The sequence below is a fragment of the Ceraceosorus guamensis genome, assembly GCF_003144195.1.
Source record: "Ceraceosorus guamensis strain MCA 4658 unplaced genomic scaffold IE81scaffold_9, whole genome shotgun sequence".
NCBI lineage: Eukaryota > Fungi > Basidiomycota > Exobasidiomycetes > Ceraceosorales > Ceraceosoraceae > Ceraceosorus > Ceraceosorus guamensis.
In genome coordinates, this window is record NW_020290004.1 from 296654 (window position 1) to 321043 (window position 24390).

The following is a 24390-nucleotide window of genomic DNA, read 5'->3' on the forward strand; positions in this document are numbered from 1 at the left end:
CGAAAAGCCGGGTGAGCAAAAGACCGGTACCGTACCGGTATTCACGGTTCACATTGTGGGGCAGAGCTCGTACCTTGAACGGACGCGCGATCGGTGCTGCATGGTTGCTCAGCGATGCTCGACATGCTGATTCTGATGTGAAAGTCGCGATGGACCCCGAGAGGAGGATAAACCACGAATCGTGGTTTCAGACTGGCGCTTTGCCCGCGTATCACGGAACAAGGAAGGGAACGGTTGAACTCGCGATTCGCGATTCGTGATTGGCGCATGATGCATGAGTCTAACGATGCACGCCAAACGCCAACTTGCAGCTATACTGCTGCTGAGCCCGCTTGCGCACAGAGGCGGAATGGATGGAGCGCATGATGAGGCACAGCACCGCTGCAATGCCCACTCCCCACTCGATCTCGCTCGCGAACGACGACCGCCATCACGCACTCACACATCAGCTTCCTTGTCGAGGCTCGACTCGACTCACTGACTCTCTTGTCGAGACAGGGAGAAAACAATAACTCGTGACTTGTACTTGCACGTGCTCGCTCGCTGGTGGAGCGCGTGGATGCGAATCTTGAATCGAATCGACGTGCACAGGCTCAGTCGAGGATGGGTGCAGCGGAGGCGATAGCAGCAGCAAGCTATGGTTTTGGCCCGCGATCGCCGAATCGTATGCACGTCTGGCGCATGCAGAGCGGACTCTTACGCTGCGCTCGGGGGGTAGCCATGCAGCACCTACTCAGTCAGAGCCACGGGTGGGTTGTGAGCGCATTGCAGCTGGTGCTGTCCCTCTTCCAAAGCCCCCGTCCCGTTTGGCTCGGTCATGTGCTCACTCGCCCAAGCGCTGATGACACGCTAGCTCGCTCGCTGTCACGAAAGCTCATGGAAAGGCTTTTTGATCGGAGACCATCACCACATCGACACACACGTGGGCAATTTGCCTCTTGCTTCCCTTCCACATTTCCCCTTTCCCGCTTGCAAAGGGTGTTCACTGCTTCTGCCCTGCCATATCCTGCTCACAGCATCCGCAGCGTCGTCTCTCTGATTTTTGAGGCTCCAAAACAGCTGGACTGTAGTCAGCGTGAGTCCAGCTCGCTAAAATGGTATTGGTTGGCCAGTAGACACCATAACTAAGCCTCGTCTCGTCACCCTCCCTTCCTCTCTCTCTCTCTCTATCTCCAACGCAGCATCGCCACATCATGGGCATGTTCAAAGGAAAAGCCGACGGGCTGGGATCGAGCAGTCAGCCAGGTGACACTTCTCGGCGCACCATGTATGCGCGCGATGCTTCCACAGCTCCTCCCGCACACCAATATCAAAGCAGAGCGCCACAAGCGATGCCACTCGGAAACGCCTCATTCAGCGTCGCTGGCTCATTGAGCAGCTTCCCTACAGCGAGCAAAAGTGCCGGTCTGCCAGCAAAGAAAGGCGCGCGGAGAATGTTTGCTGACAGCGAGTCTGAAGCTTCACGGACGCCAGGCTCTGTTGCAACCAGCTTCTCGATGGATAGTGGGTCAGATGCGCCAGAGGAGCAAGAGATACCTTACATCGATCCTGCACAGCGGGCAGAAGAGGAGAGGATCTGGCACCAGAAGCAATATCAGTACGAGGAGGCGAAGAGAAAGGCTGCAGAGAAAGCACAAAAGGCCCAAAAGACTCAATCTAGTCGCAAGACCTTCATGTCACGCAACAACTCGAAATCCGACTTGGACGCGTTGCGCTCGCTCAACTCCACACCCCAAGTCCCTGCTCCCCCGCGTCCGTCCCTACAAACGATGAATTCGAGCTCGAACCTATCTACGCTCAGCAGCGGTACTCACAGACCAAGTCTGTCGCAAGAGAGGGCGCCGAGCGAAAGTCGAGTCGCGCAATGGGCACGCGGGACGTACGGTGAGCGTCAGCCACCAAGCCGCCAGCAGACTCTCACGCAAAGCCAACAAGGGTATGGGGACGCACCTGGTGCGGGCAACGCAACTCATTGGCAAGGAGCAACGGGTCAGGAGTACGCTCGACAGGTGCGCGAGAGGTGGGATGACTACGAGTCTCGTCATCCACAGGTGGTGCATCAGCAACCCGCACAAGCGACCACTACTTCAAGTCGCTACATGACCCCTGGGCCAGGGTCTGACTCGCACCATCCTGGAGCTGACAGGTATCGCAACTACGCTCAGTTCCCGCGCGACCTGTCATCCCAAGCTCCGTTTGGCGATGTGAGCAGAGACGTGCCGGAATCTGCTTCTTGGCATGGCCACGGAGTTGCGCCCGGCCCGCCACGCTCTGGTCAGATTCACGGAGGCTATTCTGAAGATCTGACTTCTCCAGCGCAGCTGCAACGCTACCCCTCGCATCACACGGTGGAAGCGTTGCCTGCACGCAGCGCTTCCGCTTCCCTAGAAGATGCGCACCGTTTGGCGAGTGCTTCTCAGCATCATGGGGGGGGTCATTCGCAGCATCCGCCAGCGCTTCGCTCTGCATCGTTTGATGCGACCGATGCTGCCAGCATGGTGCCAAATCCCCACATTAGGTCAGCGTCTGCGACACAGCTTCAGCATCCTGCCTCACTGCTGGCCAATCGCCCGCAAGCTCAGGGATCAGGCTCGGGCGCGCAGGTCTCCCGCATCAACACCAACGTGTACGATCACTCGCACGCACGCATGGCCGTTCCGGCTTCCCAGGCATCCGCTGCGCTCGTTGCCAGTCCGAATGGTAGTCTCAGTCCGAGCGCAGGCTCCAATTCCTCTGCACGCAATGCAGCGCTCCGCGCAGTGTACGGCTCAAGTCCTTCTCAAAGCCCGATCCCAGAGAGACCGAGCAGTGCAGCAAGTCACTGGTCGAATGGTTTGCCATCGGCTCTCCAAGCCGGTCGCGAGTCTCCTTCGTGGCATTCCCGTCCGCGTCCGGCAATGGGAAGGGGTCTCGACGAATTTGGCAATCTGCGTCCCCCTCAACAGCAAGTGAGGTCAGAGACGCCAAGTAAAGAACCCCTGCGCTCCGTCATGGACTCGCCCACGAGCGCTCGGGCTAGATCGCCCTCGATTGCCTCTCGCGCCGGCACACCAATGCAACAGCAGTCTCTACGCCACCAGTCCTCCATCAGCAGCCTCGACTCGATCGGCGAGATGAAGCCTCGTCGTGCGCCTGCACCTCCAATTCAGCAGACGCCAGCCGCAGCGCCTGCAGTGACGAAAGCGCCTGTTGCTCCTCGAGCTGAGAATGTGGCTGGCGGCGAGAGCAAGCCGAGCGGTGCAGCGGCGGTCGCGCCTCCCGCTGCGCTGCCTGCGACTTCCGACGCAAACGTGGGCGAGATTAATCGATCAGCCTCACGGCTCACTCGAATTGCTGGACCAGATCGCACACTCGAGTCTCGACGAGGGACTCGTGGCGCCACAAAAGACGGATCGAGCTTTACCGCTTCGACAAGCGGTCTGCCCCTGCCTCTCTTGGCTGGAATCTCCGATGCTCAAAGAAAGCAGGAAGAAGAGGAGAGCACGAAGAAGAATCGCGTATCTGACTCGAGCAGCAAAAGCGGCGCATCGACGAACTCGAACGTTCGCTCGAGCCAGCCGACCAATCCTTTACTGGGTGTTCTTTCTGGGCCTGCATCAACATCCACGGAAGAGAAGCATGACAGCGTGCCAGGCAGCACAGGCACATCGATCGCCGGCACAAAGAAGTTTTCGCCCATCGAAAAGCCAATAGGAGGCTTCGCTCATGGGCTCGCCTCCAGCGTAGACCACCGATCCGGCAAAGTGAAGGCCGTGCCGGAGCACAGCAAAGCGTCTCACAGCCGTAGACCATCTGAAGGGGGTGAGCGAGCACCTGCTGTTCTTCGAGACGGTGTCTTTGGGTCTAGTCAATCTGTCCCTCCCCAAGCGGACCAGGGCCGCGTGCGTCAGCCGACGACAAGTTTCGGCAGCATTAGCAGCTTGAATCCTGTCGAGAGTGCGCCGCCGCCATACGTTCCAGTACCCGAGAGTACTCGTGCGGCTCTACAAAACGAGAAGAGTGGGTCGGATGGTCGCCAGGCGCAGGCAGTCTTCGCCAGTGCGGACACGACTGCTAGCAGCAGCACTGGGACAGGCCAATCTGGCAAAGGTAGGGCATCCATCTCTTCGCTTGCAGCTCCAGCAAGACCACCCCGTCGACAGGCTAGCTCTTCCACAATCGACTCCGACGCAAATCTAAAGGCTTCAAGAGATGCGTCAACTTTTGCGAAGGCTGTACCCCAAGCACCCATCCTCGACGAGCCGGGCAAGACAAGCTCTTCTACCATCTCGACAGTAAAGCCAGAGCGCAAAGCACCTCCCACATCGATCAAGACCGGCGTCAAGCCGTGGCAATCAGGACCAAAGTCTGCCAGTGGATCAAGCGCGATGCCAGCGGCACCACGATCCGCAGTGGTGCCGCCTAAAAGCGCTCGAGCACCACCAGCCGCTTTTCCCAAAACCGCCAAGCCTGCCCTAGCGAGCGAAAGCTCAGAGGGCGCAGCGTATGTCCGCGCTGAGCGCCATCCGAAACCGTCGTTTCCTCCTGTGAAGACGCCGACCACCCGAAGACCGAGCTCCAGCGCATCTAGGACCTCGATCGCGGGTCCATTGCTTGCAGGCGCCGTGTCGGGTTTGAAGACGCCCCGCAACGTCCCTGAAACCGAGTCGAGGGGAGATGGAGGGATCGATAGTCGAATGACAGGTGAAACTTTGGATGCTGATAGTGCCTCCGCCGTCGATTCTGGGCCGGAAGAGGAGGATGATGCACCTATCTTGCCCGAAATCCCACGAGTGTCCGCCGCGCCGCCACGCCTGGATTTCAACCTCGAAACGTCGCTGGACACGGAGCTCAACTCTGCCTGGGCTTTGCTGAGCGAAGCAGCCGCGACAGAAGAGGCTGGCGTCGGAAGGGATGAGCCAGATGAGCAGCAGCCGCCTTTGGCGCCCGAGCCAGTAGTCTCAGCCTCACCTGCAGCGATCACCCGAGCTTTCAGTCGATCGCGCCCGCCGACCGCTTCCTCGATTCCGTCCTCCACCGGCAGATTTGTGCCTACACATCGCCCAAGCCCTTCTCTCGACGCCAGCGCCCGATCCAAAGCTGGCGCGCTTCACGTAGACACCACCCCGCTCGCCGCCTTCAAGCTGGGAGTGGCTACTCAGGGTCGACCGCAAGAAGTTCGAAGAGTGCTCAAGAGCGGTCAAGCGCATGCTGAAAGCTCGTCGGCATACCTGAGCGCTCTGAACTCCGCTACTCCGCCCAGCACGGCGTCGCCTGCTCGGTTCGAGAGTGCACTCTCGAGTGACGCGGCAGAGGAGTCCGAAGCTGAGACGACGGCTGCTCAGTCTTCTTTGGCGGACGCTCGTGGTGGCAAGGTACACGCAGAGGCTGATGTCTCCAACACCCCAACATCGGCTTTGACAAACAGTCGCAGCCCACTTTCTGCTCTCTCGAGCAGCACACCAGGCTCGTCGGGATCCGAGCTGGAATCGCTCACTCCCTTCTTCGCAAAGTTCAACCGAGCGCACATGGCGCGCTCGGAATCCATGTCCAATGTGGAAAAGGTCTTGCCTAGGATTCCGCCGGCTGGGGAGATGAGCCCCCTCTTCGCCAGTCTGCTTAGTCCCACGGAAGCGTCTGCCGCGCTCGCCCGTGGATCGGGCCGCAGGAGCACGTCCATCAGCTCTCCAAACGAGGCGGTCAAGGGTGCTCTTCCCGCCGTCGCTCGACACAACCTTGTCCACCTTCCTGTCAGAAAAATGAGCTTGCGCAGCTAAATCAAACGCGCTTTGCATCACCATCTTTACACACTCTTTACGGTTCCCACTCAACCCTCCAACTTTTCTGTGCTCGCGCGAAATTCTCTTCCTTTGTATACCCTTTAATCTATCGTGGCCTCACCTGCGCTATGCCGTACTTCCGCGACAACACCCTTCCTCGATGATCTTGGTCAAGGCGACACTACTGTGACTTTGCCTGGCCTGTATTGCGTCAGTCCCCCAAACATTGAGATGCAACGAGAATGCTTGCATTTCGAATGCTACAATATCCTGACTTTGCCCGACAAGACGAGGTGTCTGACTGCTCTCCATCTAAAGAGGTGAATCGATCCTTTTGTCATATTGGTAGATTCGTCATCCAATATCTTGAGCATTCCACAGTCCTTGAGACACCTGACAAAGACCGGAGCATCGGGATCCGGAACATCCACCATGCCGGATCTGCCGTCCGTATTTCCCGCTCCCGTTCCCGCACCCGTATCTTCCAGGCTGCGCATGTGGAGCGGCAAAGCGTCTAGCACGGTCGTCTGAAAGTGCGACGAGCGAAGCTGATGAAAAGCCTGGGCGTAATTCTGCTCGAGCGGAGAGAGTTGGGACATGGCGTGCGCCGAGGCGCTATTCTTCTGCACCAGGTACGCTGCGAGATGTTCGATCTGCGGTTGGCGAGGCCAGGAAGAGGAGAGAAGAGGTTCAGCGACGCTCAGCAGACTTGATCACATGTTGCTTGAGGAAGCTCCTGTCCTGTTCCGCTCACCTTGGCTATCCGACATCGCAAGTAAGCTCTCAGCAACCATCTGGCCCGTTCGATGTCCAGAGCGACGATACCCAGACGAATGTGCTCCTCCTCCGATGTCGAGGTGTCGCCTGACAACGACTCCAGAATGGCCTAAAGTCGTTGATGGCAGATTGCGCATCGTGAGCAAAACTGGAGCTGGCTACCGCATCGCAGTCTCCATGAACAATTTGTAGGCAGCGATAGCCGGCGCCGACATGCTAGCACGTCATCTCGCCCTCGCAGCGCCCGCATGACCCTTCCCTCATGTTCCATGCGACTCACTTCTTGCCCTTCGATCATAGCACAGACGCTATCCACCGTATCGCCGCTCCACTTCAAAACCTCTGGAGAACCTCTCTGTGCGACCCAATCATCCTGCAGCTTCTCGATGGGCGACTTTCTCCTCCTTCTACCCGCCCCACCGCCTTGCTCATCCACCGCTCCATCCCAGTCCAGATCTTCTCCTTCCTCTTCCTCGCCGTTTTCCTCTCCCATCCATTCATCATCCAGGTCCGCATCCGCTCTAGCAGTTCCAGCACCTCCGGACATTTCGCGCCCATCCGCTCTGGCCCTTCTGTTCCCTCTGCCGGGCGACAAGAAAGGATTGTCGGACCTGAACGCGTCCCTGTTCGCTCTGCTAGTCTGCGGGTCATTTGCCGGTCCATCTCTGCGATGCAAGGATTCCTCAAAGATCAAATCATGCCCCGGCTCTACTTGGCTTTGCGATGAGGGAGCGCCGAAGGTATTGTGATCGTAGCTTTGGTCGTGAACATTCCGAGAGGTGGAAGCGTCTGCTGTGCCTGTTTCGCTGGATTGACTAAGAGGATGAAAAGACTGCATTGTGGCTTTGAGATGGGCGCTTGCCTGATGGTTGGCCCTACTGGATCGTTGAATGGATTGAGTGACGACAGCTACTTGCACCTTTGCGGCTCGAGTGAGGTCAAGAGGGGAGATCGTGGCAATGCTGAAATTTGCAAGTCCGCCACAACTGAGTGCTGCCACGGAGCCTTTCGAGCTTGCAAGTGTGTTGCGTGAACAGTCGACAGTCGGAGCTTGCGGAAGGATGAGAAGGTATTGCAAGCCAAAGGGAGCGGACTGGAGCTTCTGAGTGGTGAAGTGAAGGAAAGATCGGACGAAGCACAGTCCACACCTTTCAAAGCTGCTTTCGCTTTGACCTGAGCAAGATGTTGTGTGCATGCAAGTCACAACGTCGAGGAGCACGTTACGTGACGCGGATCGCGAGGCCAGCTTGTTCAAGATTCGCATCGCATCGCATCGCATCGCCCAACTCGCGGTGACCAATTAACACACATCATCAAGCAGCGCGACGCGTTATTCCACCGCGCTCAACCCACGCGCGCGCGCGCGCTGCTCTCCCTTTTCCTCTCTCCCTCTCTCAATTTACGCGATCTCAACGCGCCCAAAGCGGACCGCGGTATACTCACGCACCCGCTGCTGCTGCATGGTAATTCACGATTCTTCGCTCTATGCGCATCGACTATACCGCGATCGACTCTCTACATGCTATTTGAGCGTACGATTTGCTCACTTGCACAACGAGGCCGTCATCCCAATAAAGTGTCCCGGTAAAGAGGTCTTCACTCGCTCCTCACACACACACACACACCACTCGTGCTGCCCAAGCGTCTTTGCTTTGCATGTGCGTGCCATCGATGCCGAGCGCCGATCTTTCACTCTTCATACACGCCTGCCCGGCCTGTTCTCTGCCTCATCGCCTGAAATCCCGAGCTAGAGCTGCTCCGACGCCATCGCGACGTTCAGAAGGCTCTTTGCGCAGAAACATGACAGTTGCTACACGCCAGTCGAGTCCTGCAGCAGAGCGTGCCTGATGACGTGATGATCATTGCGGGGACTCCGTTGAGTGTGAAGAGCTGATGCCGAAAAGCAGGAGGAGGTCGAGTACATTTTGAATGAATAAGAGAGAAAAGGGATGTCCAGAAGAAGGGGCGGCACAGAACTGGTGCATCGTGATGCGCGGTGCCAGTGTGCAAGGCGTGATTCATGAGGGAAAGGGGGGGTATTGGGTTATTAGTGTTCGATGCGTGCGAGGCAGCAGTACGGAATGTTCGAGCGGTGATGCGGTACTGAGCAATTGGACATAGGTGCTGAGCGATGTAGCGCCCACTCTACTCTGCAGAATGCTTGGACAGCTTCCTGATCGAAGGGCCGTACTTGACCAGCACGAAGGGGATGGGCAGCATGAGGAGGGCAAGGAAGCCGAGCAGACTGCTAGCCCACTGCGTGCCCAATCGTGCGTACATCTGTGCCGCAAAGAGCGGGAATCCAGCGCCAAAGGCTGAACGCATGACGGTGTTGCTGGCAAGGGCAGAGGCGGCCTTGGCCAGGTACGAGTCGATGATGTAGTTGAAGAGGCCCAAGAAGATCAACAGGACTGCGAAACCCAACAATGAGAGACTCATCATGGGCGCCCAGAAAGAGATGGACGGGTAGCTGGTCCAACCCAACCAGAAGAAGCTGACCACCAGACAAGGTGCGGCGATGCACACAATGTCCAAGCGCTTCTCGGGCGGCACCCTCTGACCCTTGGCTGCGTACTCGTCCACCAGCTTGGTGTATTTGGGATTGGTGAAAAAGACGTAGAACAGGCAGCCTGCCACTCCGCCCAGGAAGAGAGGAATGAACATCAAGCCGTTGACCAGACTGTTGAAGCCGTGTCCTTGCACGAAGACGATGGGCACAGACTCGAACTGGAGATAGATGAGACCATAGACGAAGCTGCGTTCGTGCAATATGAGAGGGGTTAGCACAGATTGACCGAGTGATTGTGTCGATGCATGATGCTCACCTCAAGTAAAGACCCATGGCAATGAGAATGGGCTCCTGGAAGAGCATGATGAAAGGGAACGCGATAGTATCGTGCAGAAGTGTCTTTGGCTTGAGCGGGTTCAGCTCCAAAGGCGCCTTGTACTTGTCGTCCGACGTCTCTTTTCTGATTCTTTGCGCCTTCTTCTTGAGGATTGCTGGAGCGTACGTCTCCTTGAAGGTGAAGATGGTAATGACGAGACAGACGCCAGAGAAGATGGCGCAGACCCAGTACACCCAACGCCAGTCCGTGTTCGTCACTGCAATGGCGCCAGAGACGATGGGTCCGACAGCTGGACCAGCAAAAGGAGCGACTGAGAAGAAGCAGAGCGCGATGCCTCTCTGCTTAGGGCCCCACACATCGGCGATCACACCTCCCGAGTTGGTCAGAGGTGCTGCTCCGAATGTGCCTCCCAAAAATCGGAAAACGAGAATCTGGGCGGTGTTCTTGGAGAGGGCACAGCCAATGTTCCAGCAAGTGTAGGCAAAGATGGAGATGATGAAGACTGGTCTACGGCCAACGCGCTCTGAGAGGGGACCCCAGATAAGAGGACCAAGACAGTAGCCTGCAACCCAAAGACTGATCGTGAGAGTGGCCACCTCGGATGAAAATTGGAAGTAGGCGATCATTGGCTCCACGATGCCTGAGGGTGCGGAACTGGTGAATGTGGAGTTGAGAACGAGCAGTGCTCCCATGATTGTCAAGTACGCCTTGTATGCGTTTGACCAATTCTGGAGTGGAGGAGAACAAAGCGGGGCGCGGCCATTAGCAACGCGAATCGCCTCACTTTGGCTGCTCGAATTGCGTATTCATGCCGATACTCACTTGCGGATTCTCGGGATCATCTGCGCCTTCCCAATGAACAATGACTTGATCCTTTCCAGCTTGACTCTTGAACCTTTCCAATTCCAGCTCTTCCCTCTCCTGGCCGAGATCGCCTCCGAACGGATGCGCACTCTCCATGCGGCTTGGTGTCCGCGCGCTGAAAGTTCTGCTTGCGGCAACAGCTCCGCTTTCGCCAGGGGCGCGATAGACGGGAGGTTCATGAAATGTGGTGGATGGTTGTCTTCTTTCCATTGCTTCCGCTTTTGGTGAATCTTCCTTCAGCTCCTCCTTTTCATTATCCGCCTCATGGTGGCCAGAAGAAGTGGTCGCTGAAGAAGCGGCTACGGGTCGCTCTGCGTCACCCTTCTCGGTAACGTCGGCTGCGTTTGTGGACGCCATGCTGGATGATGCTTGACTGCTGCGCCTAGAATGCCTGGTCGCTGCGATGGGTGGCAGTGCAGGTGTGTACCTGTCAGGATTGGAGGTGCGCGATGTCGGCGAGCGGGGTGACTCTGAAGACATGGTGTCAGGGTAAAAGGCACAAGGCAGGCTATCAGTATGTGCGGGGACGTGGGCACTGGTGCGTGCGTTTGCGCTAGACGCTGGACGCTATGAGGAGTCTGGCTTGCGATGCTCACCTTTACTTGGGACCGAGGGAGAGCGAGCTTGACTCTTTATAGGAAGTTGTGGGATTCGAGAAGGGGGAACGAGAAGCAGGATGATCGATGTGATGTGCTGGTGGATTCAGACCACCGAACGGAAAACGTCGACCGAAGTTGTTATGAGCGAAAATTCGAGGAGCTAAGACATCCTACGTCAAACTCGACCGAAGAGTTCTGCAGTCAAGAGCAAGTCAGAGGTCGGAACAAGTTTGTTTGCCTTAAATTGTGGCGCGCGCGTATGCGTGAGGGCAGCGAGTAGTTCGGTGCAGTCGTGCACGCATCGGTGGCAGCAGCAGCAGCAGCAGCAGCAGCAGACCGCTTTCCTGAATCCGGATGAATTTCCGGGTCCACCGAACCGCCGGATTTTGCGAAGGAGAGAGAGGCTCAGCCAAAACTCGTGACTAAGAGATGATTACCTGTACTCACGACTGAAAGGCTCATCAAGCTCGACTCGCGACTACAGTACTGACATCGTGCGTCAGAGCCCGCCGCATCGCGTCGCGTCGGGGCGTGTGCGTGCGTATCTGCTGTTGTGTGTCATGGATGCTGACATTTGCCAAAGCTCAGCTCACTCCGGAGCCCGCTAGCAGACATGCAGAGGCTAGATGCATGAGAGCAGCAGCACGAGATGATGCGCGGCACAACCTGATGCCGTGCTTCACTCTGCCTCACGGCGCTTCACGAGTCACGATCGAGCGCAGCCGCTCGTGGCTGGTTGGTTGGTTTGGTTGCATGCAGATCGCGAATTGGGCCCAACCGGCCCGCCCTCACCGGTCGCTTGCTCAGATCCAATTTGATTGCCTTCGGAGACTTTTCAGCGAGCATCTGCTGCTTGATGCTTGTCATGCTGCCGATGGAAAGATCCCAGCTGCCCAGCTCTGATATTCGATTGCCCCATATACTGGAAGTCTGAGAAGAGCTCGGCCAATCTGCCTTGCTTCTGGGCCGGTTCCCAGGCAAACGACGGCAGTGCGAAATCTGGCAAACCACACGGAATGGTATAGGAGTGGCAGAGGCAGTGGCAGTGGCAGTGGCAGTGACTGCAGGAATCGAGTGCTACAGATTTGGCTGCAAGGGACAGCCTCCATCGTACGCTATCATGCTCCCGTCATCAACTTCCCCGATCGAGCTTTCTGTCAGCTGCTTCAACATGAGCCGTCTCCTTTAACTTTCATCAGGAAGCGCGATGGAAGACGGACGGGCTTACGGTAATCACTCCGTTCATGAGCAAGTTACGCGCACATCCTGCATGCCATCTCGTCCGCACTTCGGCTCTCTTGGTGGTCGTGCTTTTTCCAAGAGGCGGGCCAAGTCAGCCCAAGGTTAGCAGTCGGCATAATACTTGATGGCATCAGTAGTCAGCAGTCGTGAGTGCTGCTTGAATTCCAAGTGCTCTGTCGCCAAGGGACAGAACGACAGTGCAGAAAAGCATTTTCATGAGTCACGACGATGCCCCATATCCGTTTCCACCTCGGAGCGCCGTCCGTGTGCTGATGTATCATTCTGTCAGTGGCGCACCTTCAGCTATACAGCATGCTGCTCAAGCTCCACCAGCATTATTATCGCGCCTGTGGTCCCAGCATGCCATGCAGCAGCATCAACTGTTCCGGCGAAGGACAGGCACAAAAATTTCGTCGCCTCTTATCACGCTTATTTCCGGCCCGAGCTCAGGCCGCTGCTGATGGTTCTCCCGGGCTGGGGCCTTCCTTGCATGCTGGACGCCGCATGCAGCAGCAGCAGCAGACGCGTCGGGGCGGACATCGTCGGCCGGCGCGTGCCGAAGAGCCAACTGGCGTGCGCCCATCAGCGTGTAGGCGCTCCTTATCCTTTGGCTTGCTCCCCTTCGTCCTCTGCGGTTGACCACCCAGCTGATGAAGAGCAATCTTGAATCTTACTCTCCAGTAGCTCACACGAGGATTGTCAAACCAAGGTGCGCTCCAGACGAATGAAAAGGTCCGCTTGCACCATGGAGTGTTGGACTGACGCTCTCGAAGTGAGCAGGGGCTGTGAGGCATTCGAGATTATGCATGCATGGTGAGCAGTCCGTGAATCCAACTCATCACGTGATCTTAAAATTCCTGCGATTCTTGATTTTGCGCAGTCAGGTCGAAATAACTTGCTGCGAGCGCATGTTACGCAGCGTCCAGAGGGGCATACATGCCAACTGCATCGGCCATCCATCCAACTTGACGACTCTCACCACGATATAGCTCTTCAAGTGTTGCCAGTCGTGACTGCTGCCGAGGACCACAATCCGCCTTGCCAACATACCAGGAACAGACTCGCACGCGCCTTTGTCGTAAAGATGGCCAAGTCACTTCGGTCCAGGGCCAAGCTGGCTCACAGACAAGCAAAGCGCACGAATCCCAATTCTGACTACGCCATCACAAGCGCAGCCAGGACAAACGCGATTGCACAGAGGCTAGCAGCCCGCATGAACATGCCCAAAGAGGCTCACAAGGATGGCGAACTGGATGCAGAAGAACAAGAGGAGGGCGAAATGGGCAATGCTGCGCAGGGTGAGCATCCACGTCGCGAATCTGCTGCAGTGTCACCAGAAGCGCTCGACTGGCAGCTTTTTGGTTTGTTAGATCCGGATTGCTTGGTCGTTGCGCAGGCAGCTGTATGCACAGATTGTCTACAGCATCCATCTCCAGCACCCTCCTTGTTCGAGTGGCTCGTGTCGTCGCGCCAGGAAAGCGATCCGATGGATCCCGTATCTCATCGCATGCCTACCGCGTGTTTAGACAAGCTTTGCTAACGCTTTGCTTACTGCATCCTCGTGCGCATCCACTTCAGCGATGGAAACGGATGCTGGTACATCCGCAAAGCCAGAACCGTCGGAACGTATCTCGACGGGAGGAGCCAGGGAAAGTGGAAGGGAGACGTGGCGCAAAGCCCGAGGTATGAAGGTCAGGAAGTCTCACAATCCTACTGGATTCGGCGCTCGCAGCAAGAATGGCGGCAAGACGAAGAGGCGAAGATGAATCATGGGGTGGCAGACTAGACTCTCACAACCATCATTCACGCATACATGCCGTCTGCAGGATCTCGTGCCGGGCTCCATCGCAGCGCCCAGCATCTTGGCACATTCAGGTACCAAGCTCACTCGTGTAGAGCGCGAGACGAAAGTCGTGGCGTCATCGAGCGACTCTCGAAAATCGAGTCTGCTCGACAAATTCTGATTGCTACACTTCACACCAATGCTCCTCTATCATAATTCTCCCCTAAGATCTTGTGTTCTGACGTTCGTCATCGCCCCCGCGGCCATCTCGCCAGCACGGTGACAATGTCTCAAGACCAAGACCAGGCGACTCGCGGCGAAGCTTTCAGCATGTACAACACCTTCAACCAGAGACAGTCAGCGGGTTCATAGCGCGACTCTGCGCAATCTATGGCTCTTCGCTGCACTCAATGCAGTTGACTATCGATCATTCTGCCTCGACTATTCGCCTCCACAGTCCACATTATCCGAGGCGCTGTTATTCTGTTACAGGTAGGTCAGCTCTTGCGCACTTGATTGCCTACTTCATTCTTCTCAAATGCCCAGAAGCCGCGCTGCGCGCGCACATGCGCGCGCGTCAATCCAACGGCTCTTGGTCTCGCGTCGTGTCGTGTAAATTGGGTCTGCTCTTTCGCACGGGAGCTCAGAGCTGAGTGGAGTGGTCGTCCACGGACCACGAGCGAAGTCATCGCGCTGATCGTGCTCGCCCTTTTATAGCGTTCCCCTTCAGTCTCAGCTTCTGCCTTCGTGACCCTTCTCACCACACTGAACCAGCTCACCGTCATTCAGGTTCCTCCCGGTCTACAAAGCAAAGCAGCTGAGTAGTGCCGTTCATCCAGCCGACCCAGCTTTCCACCACACAGTCGCCACCGCGTCGACCACAACCTCTTTGAAGTCAACGCCTCTCTCTCCATCGTCATCGTCACACCCCAGCGAGGGGTCGGCGCCCGGCGTCGCCGGCGCCGAAACGCTGCTCAGGGTGAGCGCACACTCGTCACTGACTTCCCTTCCCTCACCAGTGCCGTCATGAGCTCAGGCCGTCGTCACCTGTTTGGACAACATGATCAACGTCACGCGGACCATGAAGGGCTGTCGATCACTTCGCCCTTGCCGCGCGCCCACAACGAATCATCGCCCTCGACTGTATCGCTGACGACTGCACCTCCCCCTCAAACCGTTCAATCGACTGGATCAGACACGTTCACAAAATCAGAATCTGGATCATCGTCGCACACACGCCGAGAGGTGTCTCCCATGGGATCTATTGGTCGCCTGCGCCACATCTACTCCCTCCATTCTCTTTCGTCGCGAACCTCTACGGACGACACGCCTACCAGCGTACCCTTCCCTCCACCGCCCGGGCAAGAGCATCGCCGTTCAACGACACAAGCGAATCGCATCAAGACCTCGCACGTGCGATCCACGGGCGAAGCAACGCCGCTACCAGCACCAAACTATTCCAGCTCATGGCAAGACTGCTGTGCCACGCCTTTCGAAAGTTTTCGCACCTACTTTGATCACGCCAGCAACACCGAGCGCGACCCTCATCCATCTGCCCCCTTGTCATCGAAAGACGCACCAGACGACGGGTACTTGCATCAGCTCCACGCATACTCGTTCGACGCATCTCAGTCTGCACCGTTCAGCCCGTCTGTGGAGTCGACAGCATCTCCTTCCATCGATGGGGACGCCACTACTGAGGAATCTACCACTGCATGGCGCGCACCAGCTCGCATTCGTGTCATCACGCCGGCTGGAACGGTTCAGGAGACTAGTCCTCGAGCCGGAAGACCTTTGGCATCATTCGTTCACCATGCAAGCCTCGATGCCTTAGCTCACGCGGGCCATCAAGCTCCTCTCGTGTCGCCACGTCAGCGCCAACAGTATGACGTGACATCCAATTTCGACAGTCGCGGCAATCCGACGCAAGATGATCCGGCTTCTCCCTGCCGACCCGGCACGCCTTTGCCTCCAGAGCTCTTCGAACGACGTCCGACTGGCACTGCTGGCCGTCTCCAACCACTGGAGCGTCCGGAACCTGGCAAGCTCGTGTCATACTACCGTGTCGAGCCCCACCCAAGCATTCCTGGTGACGAGGTGATGATGTGGCACGGTTCGGATCTTTCACCATACACCTCGTCGACGGGTGCTCCACCATCAAGCGCGACGGAGCTTGCGCCTACTATCGGGGTGGATGAACTTGTCGACCTCTTGAGCAATTCTCGCCGACCAGCCGCCCCGATTCAGACCGATGCGGCATCCACTTCATCGGACGAGACTTGCTGGAGCCAGGAGAGTCATCCAGATAACCATCTCCCTCCCTATCATTCTGCGAACTCCTCGGATGATTTGACAACTCAACGTGGTGGACCCGCTCTCAATATATCTGTCCCTGCCTCCAGTCATGTGGTGCGCCGCACAGTCAGCTCCGAGCAACTGGATGAGCCGCAGCCCAATGTCCCATCTCTATCGCACCAAGCAAGCGCCGAGTGGAATCTGTTTGATGAAGAAACGCCGAACACGGCGCCGCCGAGCGAGCGCTTCCCAGCGCCCAGCGAGCGCTTTCCTTGGTCGGCCGTGCCCGCCATCTTCGCAAAGTTACCGTCGCCACCGCCTCCACAAGATCCGAACAACCTGATCATGAAGCCTCGAACGCAGGAACCTCGCTTTCCTGAGGATTTATACACCCCACGTTGGGTACGAGCTGGGCGCAAAAGCGTCGTCAAAGCTGATTCTGGAACGAAAGAAGGTTGGTGTGGGCTTTGCACCCTCGAAGGCGAGCAAGGCGACCCCGCTGAAAATGGAGGCAGCTGGCACAATCTCCGAAACAGTAGGTGAGTGTTTTTGCTGAACTACACGTGCTCTATACTATGCTGAAACACGCTGTACTCTTTCATCAGCTGGCGATACCATATGCTTAGGTTAGTGGCAGGTTGCTCAGCGTCAGACCACCGTCCATGGGTCGAGCAGCTCACGTGCGGTGTCTGTCTCATTTCTCACAGAGTGCATGGCATTGGGGCGCGCTCAGGCTGTCCGGTACGCGAGCCTGTCGAGTTACACAGTGTGCCCCAACTAGAGAAGAAGATGCGAGGAAGATGCTACTATTGCAGGTGAGTGGCATGGCAGCTTCGTCACGATTCGCTGGTCTCACATCCCCCATGCCTGGCATCGTATCCAGCCAGTGGATCGTTTTCGACGCCACTTTTCCACCTACCAACTGGTATGTGCACGCAGGTGAGCATGCGTCGATGGTTTCAAGACTCGTGCCACTACTGACGCGACTGCCTGCGATTGTCATTCAGGTCAGTGCAATTCAGACCAATCGGATGACCGCGCCTTCGACGTCGACGACAGCGTTGCGCTCGTCGAGGAGGAGCAGCAGCCGCTCGATGCGGCCACGAAGAAGCTGAAACGCAACACGCAGGCTACGTCGTCGCCGGTCTCGAAGACCAGAAGGCTCAAGTCGATTTTCTTGCGACGTACCTCAACGAGCGCTGAAAGTACCGCAAGCTCTTCAACTCCAGCGCGTACCCCTCCAAGCGCGACGCCTCCCCCGAGCACTTGGCCAGCAGCTGTGCCTAGCAAGCATGCCATGAATACTCGAGCTCGCCAAAAGTTGGTCCCGGTGGCAGAAGAACCGGCAAATGCGCTTGTTCCGAGTGGGGACGACCACCGCAGCGGCATTTCGGATATGGCGGAGGGCTGCGCCAACGAAGACCGCTTGATGGTGTCGGCTCTCCATGCCTACATGCACTACAGCGTGCCCACTAGGCTGGGCGAGTCATCATGGCGCCAATACTCGCCTCTGGACTCTCAAGACGACTCCATCCGTGAGCGACAATGAATGACACGGCGCTGTGCATTCGTATCTACGAGCAATCGCAAAGCGAAATTGTCTACAAAGGCGCAACATTGCCAATCGATCTGTACAGCCCACATTTTCAAATGTTCCAAAGCCCAGTCAGTCTCGCAATCAAATCAAACAGAGGATCTCATCTACCGGCATCTCTTCTGGTACAAGAAATCGCATCCTCCATCAGCATATGTACACTTATCCACAAATTTAGCATATCAATAGGCAATCATCCCACCCGCAGAAGTCGGGTCGTGAACAGAAAGAAACTGATTGGCTGACTGACTGGCTGGCTAGCTCAAAGCATGTGCATTTTGTGACGCGTAGGTGAGCCTCGACGGAAGGAGATAGAGCAACAATCAGTGCGCGTGTCGGGGAAGCCCAAGGTGCGATGGTAAAGCGAGAGATCCGACATTATTGAGCATCGCAAAGAGTGAGCTGCAGCTGAGCTGTCAAGTGACGAGCGTCGCGAGGAAGCGAGGTGCGGGAGCTCCATTCATAAGTCCGGCTTGGGCGCAGCCTTCTTGACGCTGGCATTCGGTGACGCTGCTGGCGCAGGACTGCTTTTCCGGACAATTTGCAACGAATTGGCAATCTTCTTTGCCAGAGCATCTGGACCCGAGCCGAAGCCTCGTTGCACTTCTCTGTTCCCGCGAGCCTCCTCCAGAGCGCCTCGTCCGCCTGCACTGGCCTTTCTTGCGGCCGTTGAGAGCTGTCCGGAGAGCACAATGTACTGGATGCTGCCCCATTCCCACAGCTTCCTCTCGAGCCAATTAAGGTCTGTCCACCAACGAGCATTGCCAGTGATCAGCACACAAAAGACAAAGACCTGATGCATGACCTTCTGGAGATCCACTCACCGACTGGCTTGTTCAGGAAGTCGTTGCAGCCTGCTGCAAGGGCAGCTACTCGATCACTGTTGAGGACTGATGCCGTCAAGGCTACGATGATCACTGAGGCGCGGAATGGAGTAGCTGGAACGCTGAAGGCTTCGCTAGCTTGCTTTGCTGGTGTGATTTGTTCGGCGTTGACGCCCGTGACAACCTGGCTAGCGGGCGGTGTGGTAGAGGGTAGTCCGACGTTGTCCATGCGCTCCAATTTTCTGATCTCTTTGGTTGCTTCAATTCCGTCCATCACAGGGAGTTGAATGTCCATCTGAGGGGAGAGACCAGTATTTCAGCTAGGAGTCCAGTTCATTTGTGCAGTACAGACGTACCAAGATCAAGTGGAAGCCCCCCTTGGCCCACTTGTCGATCGCTTCCCGTCCGTCTCGTGCAGCTTCCCACGAAATCTGCTTGCGCTTCATAAATTTCTGCAAGATAGCCTGATTGATCGGATTGTCTGCAGAGTTGTGGATCAGGCGCACACGCGTCAGCATCAGTGCGAGTCGATGTCTGACTACGTCATCCTTACCTTCTACGATTAGCACCTTGATAGGCGGTAGCACTTTTTGGCGAATCGGAGCAGGCTTAGGTCCAGTGCCCTTCTTCGCCTTGGGTGCAAACCCAGCACCAATAAGAAGGCCAGACTGCGGTTGTGCGCTCGGCCGCCGGGACTCTTGACTCTGAGGCGCGGCGAAAGAGTGTCTAGCTGCACTGATGGGATCTATCGCAGCGACTGGTGATTCAGGCATCCTAGCTCCCGCTTCGCCGAGTGGAGCTGGCGCCAACTCTGCCTTTTGAATGGGAGATTGAGGATGTTCTGGCACTGTACTTTTGGCGCTCTCGGCAACCGTGGAGGGCGCTGCTGCTGCTGATGCTTTCGGGAGAGACACATTTGACAGCGCGGATATCAAGGGTTGCTGGGTGCTTCGAGGTGAGAGAACTCGAGTCAAAGGACTAGCTGACGCAGCTGGTCCAGTGCCATGCTGGGAAGCAGTTTCCGCTCTGCTAGGCTCCCACACGCCGTTTGCGCGTGCGCTTTCGTCCAAAGGAGTGGCCAGTGGCGGCCTGCCTCCGCTCAAAATGCTCTCAATGCCAACTTGCGGTACAAAGAGCGAGCCAGCAGGATAGTTCCAGCTCCGTGGAGAGGAAGGGCCTGCAACGCTTTCGACGCTTCCCGTAGCTGAGGTCTTTCGTTCTCGTCGGGCAGCCTTGGAGGACTCACTGTCTAGAGCACTCTTCAGGGTGACTGGTGTGAGATCACCACTGTGCTGCTGTTGCCTTCGCGTGTGTTCCCCAGTGCGCTGAGATGAGCCGACATCTGTAGACGAGCGCTGCTGATTGCTATTGTCGCTGCCTCGTCTTGTCGATGCCGGCGTTCTGTTCCCTTGCGAGCTGGTCCTTGGCTGAAAGAAAATGCCGGCAGGCCGCCCATCAGGACTTTGGATGACCATGCCCGACGCTCCTCGACTACCCAGTCTCGAGGCCGTCTCACTGAAGTAGCCCAAAGCGTCCAAGGGCAATGGGCTACCGCCGCTGTGATGTGACATCGTGCTTGCCGTGGACGGAAGCCCTGGTGCGAGATGATTTGTAGCAGGCACCGCTTGCACTGCTCGCGAGATGCCCTGTTTGCCTGGAATCGAGTCGGCTGAAGGGGTCGTTGCTGATGACTTGGCAAGATGCGGCGCTGACGGCTTCCTCGCGCCGTCTCCAGACTCGAGGACAGACCGGGTGGCCTCCTGAGGGATTGGACCCTTCTGTCTTCCAAGGAGGTCCAGCGCCGGGTCTCTGGGTGGCATGTCTAGATGCAGAGCGGGGTGTCGGCTGGCATCCTTTGGTTCCGCCGCGTGCGTCTCGTGGGCGCGGGGCTCGCCTGTGGCCAAGCCGACATCTATCCCGAGCTTAGAGGCAGTGTCGATGGCTTCTGACGGTGCGTGCGAGTCTGGCACAGCGTCGCCGGCTCCTTGTACGTCAAGCATCCTAGGCACCTCGACAATACCAGGCGAAGGCAGGGCTGGGGCGCTTCCGTTCACCTGTTTAAGAGCTGGTGCGGTGCTGGGTGACATTGGACTTGTGGCTATGGCGGAGAAGAAGGGATCCACTAAGGGCTTGTGCACAGCAGTGTGCATCGCCGTCAGTAGTCTGCGAATGCCCAAAGGCTGCGGGATGACGATGACCTCTGGAAGGGGTGCTCTTTGCGCAGCTGCTGATTCAACGATAGGTTGGATAGCGTCCCGGACGATGCGATACTTCTTCAAACTTGTGAAGTGGATGATGGCATGCGTTTGGGGTGCATATCCGACGTGGTGAGAAGTCACGCGCTCGTCGTTCATTACGCGCTGGACGCTTGCAGGCTTGCTGCTGGTCGACTTAGCTGAGCCCAGGGCAGACCTCAAGACGGCCGTTGCTGAGCGCATTCGGAGAAGCTCTCTCTGCAACGTCTCGATGTCGTCGTCGATCAGCACAAAGCTGAACGGTAAAGGACCTCTAGTAGTTGAGTCTTGACCTCGCTTCTCGCGGTCACCACTACCCGACGCCGACGGCGAGCCCGGCGCTTGGTCGGAGCTTGCATACCCAATGGCCTTCGGCTGTTGAGCCTGAATCATTGCGCTAGCGTGCAGAACCACCGGCACACCAGTGACTGGATCCAAAACAGCCGTGTCGTCGCTGTTCGATCTGTCATGTGACGGTTGAGGTCCTCGGGCGAGCTCCACGCCCATGCCAGCGTTGCTTGGATAGTGAATCAAGCTGGGCCTATTGTCTCTAGACAGGGCGATCGCCGTTCTTGGCAAGCTACTCTCGTCCTCGGCACCTGTCCCGGTCCACGACCTCGTCTCTTCCCAATTGCCAGCATCGCCTTCAAGAGGCAAGTGCGCAGTTTCGCAGCCCAGCGCTCCCAGCTGTGCGGAAAGAAGCTGCGCAAATCTGCTGGTGGGCGACGCGTGTAGTGCAATCTTTCTGCCCCGCAGCTCCTTCTGTGCAAATTCCTCTAGGTCAGCAGCAGACGGCTCCTCCGCAAGCTCCAGTGCTGGCAGAAAGCGCTGTCGTGCCTCTGTTTCGGCTGGCGCTCTGTGCTTTGCTTCCAACAGCGGTGAACCGAGCCTCAAAGGGAGCTTCATGATCCACATCGTCCCGCGCTCGGAGGATGATGGGTGATCGACGACGACTTCTGCGCCTACCGATTGAAGCAGCTGGGTAGTCACATCGTCCAGCACCATCTTACAGTCTCTGGACAAATCTTGGTCACCGTGTACCGAGACCGCATACGTGCATACTAGCTGATGTGGTGCAGCGTTCGCGTCAGCAGCATCGTGGTCCGAAGTAATTGCCCGATCAACCTGCGGGCCACATTCTACGACTGTCCTTGGAGATGACGCATCGATAACTCGGGCTAATAGCTAGCCACAGTGACAACGAACGAGTCAGCAGTGGGCACATTATTCAGCACGTATCGGCTCCATCACGACTCACTTGCATGATCGCGAACCTCGTGGCGCCTTCGTCGCCTCGCACACTATAAGCAGCTTTGAGTTTGTCACCTTCTGGTGCTCTCAGCTCGCTCCCCGCTTCCGTGAGGACCAGCTGTATCCCTTTCTCCGCTGCTTGACCTGATACAACGTCTGCCACGCGCTGAGATAATTCCAATAGATCGAAGTCCGCCTCTGCGTCCATGCCTAGAGACTCGATCGGCTCCAACGACTGACTGCTGGAGTTTTGCATCATCCGTCGTCGTGGCGCTGATCGGTCGCGTTTAGCAGCAACTTGACTTGGACCTGGACGTGACTCCGAGCTGGGACAAGACTGTGTACTTTCGTCGCCTGCGTCGAGAGCTTGGGCCGCTTCGTTCCCCCCAGCCTCCTTTCCCACCTGCCCTGATGTGAGCTGAGAAGGCTGCACAGCGAGCGTAGGGTGTTGAGCTCCGAATGCAGCGTTGCTCATGCGTCCACAAATCCAATTGAGGGCTCTGAAGGATTCTAACAGCGCTTCTACGCTAGCGACAGGTACTTGCAAGCTCATCGCACTGAGCCTCTCATGCGACGGATCTAAAAGATGAGGCGGGATGATCTGCATCAACGTGCTAATGGGCAGCTGGAGCGTATCTGCGACGACGGCAGACAATTCGTATCCATCCATCTGCCCTTGATCGCCTTTCGCAGTGTTCGCTTTTCGAAGTTGCTGATCGGCCAGAGTATCAATGTCTTCATGTTCTTGTTGCGCACGTCCACTCCACTGCGATTCTGAAGGAACACGCTTCATACTTCGGTCGCTAGGCTTCTCCCTGGGCTGAGCATCGATGAGACCACCATCCACTTGCTGACCACTGTCTATCTTTGATGCAGCAATGCCGCTGCTCCCAGGATGTCTGAGCGCACCCATGCGGGTGCTGAGGGGTGCCGTCATGCTCCGATGAAAGGGTCTCCTAGCCACAGCCGAGGGTGCTGCTGCATCCGGCTGAGCGCTCGTTGAAGCTTGCCCTGTGGGTCTGACAGCTGTACTACGAAAAGGACTCGACATGTTGATTGACGGTGTCTTGCACGAGGTTGAGAAAGATGTGAGAATGAATGCGGGTTTTGCAGCATGCAGAGGAAGAGGGGGTGCTGATTGATAGAGGTCGTGAAATGTGCGTGCACTGGCGATCTAACGACCAGGCCCAACGTGGTGCTCACTGCAATAATCGGGGAGCAGATTCGAGCATTATTGCGCGCGAGAAAGAGGCACAAAGACTGATTGGTGGGATGGATGGCGGAGGTGAGCAGGGCCAGGTGAATCCGCGCGTTTCCATGAACACCGGCAGACCCTGTGCTCCACAGCAGCACCCACACGCGCGCGCGCAGTCGATTCACATGTGCGATGTCTGGCTCGCCCCGCTGCGACTCCCCCATGACGCGCGAACGATCAGCATGGTGATGCTGCTCTCGCCCGCCAGAGAGCGACAAAGGTTTCTGCTCCAGTCAAAAATCACGTAAACACATTCCGGTCGGACATTGATGCGACAGGGGTCATAAACTTCATCTCAAGTTACAGCTCTAATCAAGCGGAACGATTGCACGGACTTTGCAAGCAGGCACGCACAGTCCTGCAAGACGGTCGGTAGGTGCGCGGTCGGGATTCGTCACAATGTTACCAGGTATGTGCAAATCGATTACCATAAATGAGGGGAGCCGAGAGTAGTGCTGAAATGATGATGGCTTGTCTATGAATGGTGATCTTGCGGGATGAGATTCTACTTGGAGAAGCTCTCTGTTCTTTTGTGCTCGCTCAGCCGTCTATCGTCGTGCTCGGAGGTGGACTTCGAGCTCTGTTTACGACTCCGTACGCTGGCAAGACTGGACACTCTGCTGCGAATTCGATCTGCAAACCCCTTTATTTTGGGCGAGGAATTTGCAGAGGTAGAGGCGCTTTTGACGCTATCGACAGACTGCTCGCCGACACCGAGCCTAACGCTGAACTCGCTGCCCGTGTAGCTAGCATCGCTTGTTGTCCTCGAGCTTCCAGCCTCACTACCACTGCGACTATGACTAGGACTAGAATCAGCGCTCAGACTAGCGCCTCGAGCGGGTATAGCTCCTTCGCCCAACTCTGCTGGCCTGCGAGGTCCCTTGGACCTCCTGTGCTTCTTCTTCCGTCTAGTGTGCTTCTCTCCACTCGTAATAGGTCCGACCGCGCTTTGTTGTAGACTCCTATCTTCCGCATGTTGCTGCGCGTGCAAGGTCGAAGTGGGGAACGGCACGTGTGGCACCTCCGCAACAGGAGTGCGCTCGCTCTCCGCCAAGCTAAGGGGCGGA

At 56.9% G+C, this 24390-nt stretch overlaps 7 protein-coding genes across 7 annotated transcripts; 3 read left to right on the forward strand and 4 right to left on the reverse strand.

The window, feature by feature from the left end:
• The first annotated feature begins 819 nt into the window (after window positions 1-819).
• On the forward strand, window positions 820-6034 carry IE81DRAFT_364725 (hypothetical protein). The gene is made up of 2 exons (XM_025516881.1): window positions 820-1075; window positions 1182-6034. Exon 2 carries the CDS (start codon window positions 1194-1196, stop codon window positions 5754-5756), a length of 4563 nt encoding a protein of 1520 aa, XP_025371895.1. The 5' UTR covers window positions 820-1075; window positions 1182-1193; the 3' UTR covers window positions 5757-6034.
• IE81DRAFT_321057 (hypothetical protein) lies at window positions 5978-7734 on the reverse strand (the record flags this gene model as incomplete). Its single annotated transcript, XM_025513221.1, has 3 exons — window positions 5978-6412; window positions 6514-6645; window positions 6817-7734. The coding sequence occupies 3 exons, from the start codon at window positions 7729-7731 to the stop codon at window positions 6020-6022; spliced, it is 1440 nt and encodes a 479-aa protein (XP_025371896.1). The 3' UTR covers window positions 5978-6019.
• Window positions 7735-8681: 947 nt separating this feature from the next.
• On the reverse strand, window positions 8682-10456 carry IE81DRAFT_286748 (putative mfs-multidrug-resistance transporter; the record flags this gene model as incomplete). The annotated part of the gene is made up of 3 exons (XM_025511683.1): window positions 8682-9291; window positions 9362-10110; window positions 10205-10456. 3 exons carry the CDS (start codon window positions 10454-10456, stop codon window positions 8682-8684), a joined length of 1611 nt encoding a protein of 536 aa, XP_025371897.1.
• Window positions 10457-10635: 179 nt separating this feature from the next.
• Window positions 10636-11232, reverse strand: IE81DRAFT_310296 (hypothetical protein; the record flags this gene model as incomplete). Its single annotated transcript, XM_025512414.1, has 1 exon — window positions 10636-11232. A coding segment is annotated over one exon (212 nt), but the record flags the coding sequence as incomplete, so codon positions are not given.
• A 1543-nt stretch (window positions 11233-12775) lies between these two features.
• Window positions 12776-14296, forward strand: IE81DRAFT_321060 (hypothetical protein). Its single transcript, XM_025513222.1, has 4 exons — window positions 12776-12796; window positions 12868-12900; window positions 12972-13385; window positions 13666-14296. Exons 3-4 carry the CDS (start codon window positions 13172-13174, stop codon window positions 13851-13853), a joined length of 402 nt encoding a protein of 133 aa, XP_025371899.1. The 5' UTR covers window positions 12776-12796; window positions 12868-12900; window positions 12972-13171; the 3' UTR covers window positions 13854-14296.
• A 480-nt stretch (window positions 14297-14776) lies between these two features.
• Window positions 14777-17455, forward strand: IE81DRAFT_253787 (hypothetical protein). The gene is made up of 5 exons (XM_025511327.1): window positions 14777-16704; window positions 16771-16791; window positions 16873-16980; window positions 17049-17104; window positions 17178-17455. Exons 1-5 carry the CDS (start codon window positions 14897-14899, stop codon window positions 17198-17200), a joined length of 2016 nt encoding a protein of 671 aa, XP_025371900.1. The 5' UTR covers window positions 14777-14896; the 3' UTR covers window positions 17201-17455.
• A 512-nt stretch (window positions 17456-17967) lies between these two features.
• IE81DRAFT_339910 (hypothetical protein) lies at window positions 17968-23345 on the reverse strand. Its single transcript, XM_025515591.1, has 5 exons — window positions 22076-23345; window positions 19137-22002; window positions 18940-19064; window positions 18584-18878; window positions 17968-18503 (listed from the first exon to the last, which is right to left on the reverse strand). The coding sequence occupies exons 1-5, from the start codon at window positions 23117-23119 to the stop codon at window positions 18220-18222; spliced, it is 4614 nt and encodes a 1537-aa protein (XP_025371901.1). The 5' UTR covers window positions 23120-23345; the 3' UTR covers window positions 17968-18219.
• Window positions 23346-24390: the final 1045 nt, after the last annotated feature.